This window comes from Orbicella faveolata, unplaced genomic scaffold (assembly GCF_042242905.1).
Source record: "Orbicella faveolata isolate gen_17 unplaced genomic scaffold, um_ofav_v1 contig_46, whole genome shotgun sequence".
Lineage (NCBI taxonomy): Eukaryota > Metazoa > Cnidaria > Anthozoa > Scleractinia > Merulinidae > Orbicella > Orbicella faveolata.
The window spans coordinates 31,587,591-31,593,492 of record NW_028301576.1 but is presented as its reverse complement, the minus strand read 5'-3'; the positions used below and the strand labels follow the sequence as shown (position 1 = coordinate 31,593,492).

Below are 5,902 nucleotides of genomic sequence, written 5' to 3'. Positions count from 1 at the left end.
CTACTATTTTATAGCTAATGGATCTTGTTCTTTGGTCTTCAACATTTATGTTATCTACTGGAGTGAAACAGAACTTATTGTGAGTTAACACGTTGCATGGAGTTTAAAGTAAAGTGAATTTCCAACGTTTTAAAGCACAGTTTGTTGCCAGTATAATTCATTCAGTTGTTAGCAACGAGTTTTTGCCTATCATCTTACATCTAACAACCACGAGTGCAATGATTGTTTAATTACAAAAAAATACAGTATGATTACCATATTTGCAGAGCATGATATACTACAAAGTCAAAGAAAACTGTTAAATGGCATTACCCAAGGATACAATCAAAATAAAAGGTAATATACACATTGATATAGTTACAGTTAGAACACGAGGGGAAAGTCTGCCCTCTACGAGGGGAAAGTCAACTTATGAGGGAAAAGTCGACCAACAATGGGAAGGTTGGCCACTGAGGGGAAGGTCAACCTCAGCCAAGGGGGAAGTCCATGAGGACAGAGGGGAGAGTAAACCTGCGAGGGCAAAGTAAACCTTGCAGAGGGGATAGTCTACTTTTTCCGAGGGGACGGGCCACATGATTATAATCATTATCATCATCATCATCATCATCCTCCTCATCCTCATCATCATTGCTGTCATCACCATTCTCATTACGAACACTCATCATCCTCAGTAGTTGTTCTCAGAACAACTTCTACCTCATACAGTGGAGGTGGCGAGATAGCATTGAAGCTGTCATCCTCGTATGTAGGGAAAATTACATAAGGGAGTGGCTACATGGCATAACTGTGGTCATGTTTAACTTTTGACTCTTCTGCATTGACTGAAACATGAGCCCCATCCTGACCAGGTAAGGGAAGCTCATTGCTTATCCTCTCAGAAACATTGTTCGATGTATTACCCGTTTCATCTGTTTGATTTTCAACAGTTTTATAGCAAATAGGGTGAAAACTGCATTGACTTCCAATGCCATGCATCTGTGGTCATCCAAGGGGTCATGGTTAGGTTTGTTATCACCAAGGACAGATTCCTGATTACTTATGAAACCATCTTGGTAAGTGCTCTCATCATTTTGGGCAGTCAGTAATAGTTCTACAACAGCCTAACAAAAAAGTGAAAAATGTATAGATGCTAGTTCTCCTCTTTTCAAATGGGAACTTCATAAAGGTAATAACAAAACAAAGAACTCTGAGTGACAAACCATTATTGCCCTGATATGAATATTGATGTACATGTTACATGACTAAATTTTCCATTTTTAGGTTTAATTTTATTGATGGGAGAACAAAACCAACAAGACATAGCTTGCTGTATTATTTTCCCAGTTAGTTTGTGGAATGATGAATTAGGACAAAGGTCAAATAAATAAATAACAGCATGAACTTCCCCGATCCACACCATCTGCTTTCACTTATACCCATTATCTGCAGTTTAGCCTCCCTCATTGAGTTCGCTGCTTGGGCTGTCTTCCCTTGCGCATACAAGGTTCTCATGTTCCAGTTTCCTATCCTCAACTGTGTTTTTGGATGCACTATTGGCGTCCTCGGCTCCAGAGTTTCCATGCGGCATAGCTCTTGGGGTCACTGAGACATGCAAGCTCCACCACCACGACTAGGTGACAAGCCCAGGATAGAGAAAAATAATACCAATAATAACAGGCATTTGATAATCTGTTGGCTAGTTTAATTATACCCTACGATGATTTGTTCCCCCAATTTTTCAAGAAAACAATCAAAGTATTGAAAAAATCAAAACAAAACATATTCTCAGTAGGACAGGTCCTCATTCTCACAAGACCAATAAAGAAACAATAAATTAGGCAGACAAAAGGCAGTGTGTTAAATTGCACAAGACATGTTTATGCAGCGGAAATGAAAGCATATAGAATATTGCAGAATACTAACTTCTTCATGTCTTCGTCATTCAAGGCAATTTCGCTTGATAATTGTGTTTTTTGGCCTCATGGCCATAATCAAAATCAGACAGTACAGCGTCCTCCTTCCATCTTCATTTGCACTCCTGTCCTGTAATCTGCGAACGGTTATTCACCTCAAAACAGCTTGGCAAAAAATGGGCACTGCAAACATAGCTGAATTACAGTGGCGGCATATTCAATCAAAACATTTAACCTCGAAATACATGGAATCCCTGAAACAGATGATGAAGAGCCGGAAGATATTTGTTGGGCTCACACTAGGCACTAAGTCTGTCTTAGCCTAAGTCAAGCCAAGTCACCCTTGTCGTGATTCCAATGGATACAGAGGCGTTCTAACACACATAAGTTTAATACTGCTAAGCTAACGAGTACAAGCAAGAAGGCCACGATGAATGAACTTACAAACTCTATATATACGAGGGGCCTGGGTACTACTGGGCCTGAAACTGCAGGCCGGAAATAACAACGATATCATGACATCCCCCTTTTCTTAAGGATGATAAACTGACAAATGCAAAACAAAAGAAAATGTTCAAAGATAAAACACATTGCATGCTTATAAGTTCAGTCTATCAGGAGCTTTGACTCTCCTACTGGAGCGACGAGGCAGCAACATAGGAGAAGGATCTGGAGGGCGAGGCGGCAACATGGGAGATGGATCTGGGGTAGAGCTTGAGCTTGAAGTCACGAACTCTGTTGGCTCTGCCGAAGAGCAGGCACTACCAGCACTTCCGGCTTCATGGGAGATGGGGTCATCAACTTCAACATCAGCGGGTACCTCAACACCTTGGATCTTAAAAGACTCTCCAGTGGTACGAAGTTGACGACGATTTCTTCTCAGTGTGCCACCTCTGCCAGCCGTCACCAGGTAGGAACGTGGGGTGGCAGCCACGTCCCGGACAACGCCTGGCTCCCAGGTTCTAGAAGCTGGGTTGAGCACGCGAACACGATCTTCAGGGAAGAGGGGTTGAAGTGGCTGTCGGGCTGCCTTGTCGTATTGCACCTTCTGCTTATCCTGCCTGAGTTGGAGCCTTACATTGATGTCGCCATTTGCAGATGACGAGGGCTTGGAGACAGCTGGTAGGTTTGTCTGATATACTCGGCCATTCAGCATTTCAGCAGGTGAAGGCAAATCACAACTTAGTGGGGTGCTACGAAGACAAAGCATGGCCAAATGGGGATCCTGCCCAGTTTCCTTGCACTTCTGCAACAGATCTTTTACAGTTTGCACAGTCCTCTCGCTCATGCCATTAGACTGCGGATACAGTGGGCTGATGTAGCATGAGTGAATCCGTAATTGTGACTGAACTCCTGAAAGGCAGCAGATGCATATTGGGGGCCGTTGTCGGTTACAAGCTTGCTGGGAATTCCATGTTTCTCAAACACAGATTTCAGGTGTGCAATGACTGCAGACGAGTGGAGGTTGGAAAGTTCCTTTACCACAGGGAACTTGCTGTAGTAATCGACAACTACCAGGTAGTTAGCATTATTCCAGAAGAATATGTCAGAGCCTAAAGTATGCCACGGCTTCTGCGGCACATCACGAGGCAGCAGGGGTTCCTTGACGTTCAATTTCTGGTGACGCTGACACGGGGGGCAGCTCTTAACCAGCTCTTCAATATCACGATTGATGTTTGCCCAGAATACTGACCCCTTCGCCCTAAGCTTGCATTTCTCGGCACCTTGATGGGCATAGTGAAGCTGTTGCAGAACATCAGGCTGTAGTGACTTAGGGATAACGATACGTGTACCCTTCAGTATCAGACCATTGGCCACAGTGAGCTCATCGCGATAGTTCCAGCAGGCATGAAGAAAGGCAGGGCAATCAGATCTCTTTTCAGGCCATCCATACATTATGATCTCACGCAGAGCTGACAAGGTTGCATCAGTCGCAGTTTCTGCCTGTATGTGGGGCACTCGCATTGGGCTTGCATTAAGATGAAGATTGACCTCGTGTACAGATACATCTAGCCCTTGAATATCTTCACCAGAGCAGGAGCTGATTCTTGAAAGAGCGTCAGCGACAGGTATGTCCTTTCCAGGGACATATTTGATTTGTGCATCATACTTCTGTATGCGCAGCATCATCCTAGCGATGCGAGGTGGCGCACTTGACAGATGCTTTCGAAAGATAGCCTCCAGCGGTTTGTGGTCAGATTCCACAACAACAGGCCGGCCGTAGGCGTAATAATGGAACTTCTCCAAGCCAAAAAGAACAGCCAACATCTCTCTCTCGATATTTGAATATCGGCTCTCAGTCTCGGTCAGCAATTTGCTAGCAAACTCCACTGGACCATTGGCTTGTAGAAGAACTGCACCTAAACCCCTCTGGGAGGCATCCACTTGAATGGTTACGTGCTGGGTACTGTCAAAGTACTGCAGTGTGGTGGGGCAACAATGGCTTTCTTGATGCGGTCTACAGCTGACTGATGCTCTGGAATCCAAACAAAGTCACTTGTTTTCTTGGTGAGTGCCCAAAGATTAGCTGCTATGGATGCCAAGTTAGGAATGAAACGGCTTAGGAACTGGACCATTCCAAGGAATGTTTGGAGATCTGCAAGGCTAGGTGAAGGATCCATGGACAGAATGGAATCGATCTTCCGAGGATCAGGCTGCAGACCTTCAGCACCTACGATATGGCCAAAGAAGGGAATTCGAGTACATCTGAACTTGCACTTGTCCAGGTTAAAACGAAGGCCAGTCTCACGAGCATGCTGAAGAACAGCACGAAGGTTTTCGTCATGGTCACTACAGTCACTCTTGTAGCCATACACAACAATGTCATCTGCGATTCCAGTCACACCGGGTAAGTCACCGAAGGTTTCATCTACCTTCCTTTGGAAAATGTCCTGTGCACAGACTAAACCGAAGGGTAATCGCAGAAATCTGTATCTTCCAAATGGCAAATTGAAGGTTGTACATAGCGAACTGGCCTGGTCAAGCTTGATGTTCCAGTAACCACTGCGTGCGTCCAGGATGGAGAAGCACTTTGCACCATTAAGCTTCGGAAGGATATCTTCCAGTGTAGGTGTGAAGTAGTATGGCCTCTTGATAGCACAGTTAAGATCCTTAGGATCTAGGCAAAGCCGCAACGCACCAGTGCTCTTGGTGACACACACCAAGGAATTGACCCAATCTGTAGGCTCGGTAACTTTTGCCAAAATTCCTTGTTCAACCAGCGAATAAAGTTCCCTTTTCAAAGGCTCTTTGAGGGCTTCTGGAACTCTTCGTGGAGGATGCACAACTGGGGGAACAGCAGGGTCAATGGTAATGTGAAATTCACCCTGAAAGCAGCCAATGCCTTTGAAGCAATCTTTGTACTGCTTGAGCACCTCCTCCTTAGCAACCGGGTCTGGATTGCAAACAGGCTTGGGTGGGGTACTTGGCTTTGAAACCTCCTCACGGGTTGCGATGCTGAGATTCATGGTAATCAAGTTCAAATCTGTACAAGTTGGCAGACCTAATATGGTTGGACCATCTGCGTCAACAACATGAAATGGATATGACCTACAGGTACCCCCATGAGCCAGCTTGAGAACACAAGTGCCATGATGATTAACGGCATGTCCTCCATATGCAGTAATGATAGTGCTTGATGGTGACAAGGTAGTGGATGATGAACATGGGAAGAGGCATCTGTAGGTATTCAAAGAAATAACATTTCCCTCAGCACCAGTGTCAACTTTACATAAAAGCGGTTTCTTACAATGATTGGTATCCACTTCCACCTCAATGAAGGCTTGAGTGTCACTTTTCTTGACCTGATCAACTGATAACATATGAAAGTATAACTGATCTGGTAGCTCAGGGTCACATGGTGTTTCTGGTGGTTGACCACTTTCGAGACTATGAAGATGCTTTTTTCCAGGTTTTCCTTTCGGAGGTTTAGGACGATTTTGACGACCATTTGGCTTTCCCTTTTTGCCAGGCTTGGTTGTACGGCAGACTATCCTCCAGTGATTGGCTTT

General features: G+C 44.7%; 1 protein-coding gene across 1 annotated transcript; it reads right to left on the bottom strand.

The window, feature by feature from the left end:
• Positions 1 to 2,283: 2,283 nt before the first annotated feature.
• Positions 2,284 to 3,137, bottom strand: LOC149099740 (uncharacterized). Its single transcript, XM_089278060.1, has one exon. The coding sequence runs from the start codon at positions 3,100 to 3,102 to the stop codon at positions 2,491 to 2,493; it is 612 nt and encodes a 203-aa protein (XP_089134186.1). The 5' UTR covers positions 3,103 to 3,137; the 3' UTR covers positions 2,284 to 2,490.
• Positions 3,138 to 5,902: the final 2,765 nt, after the last annotated feature.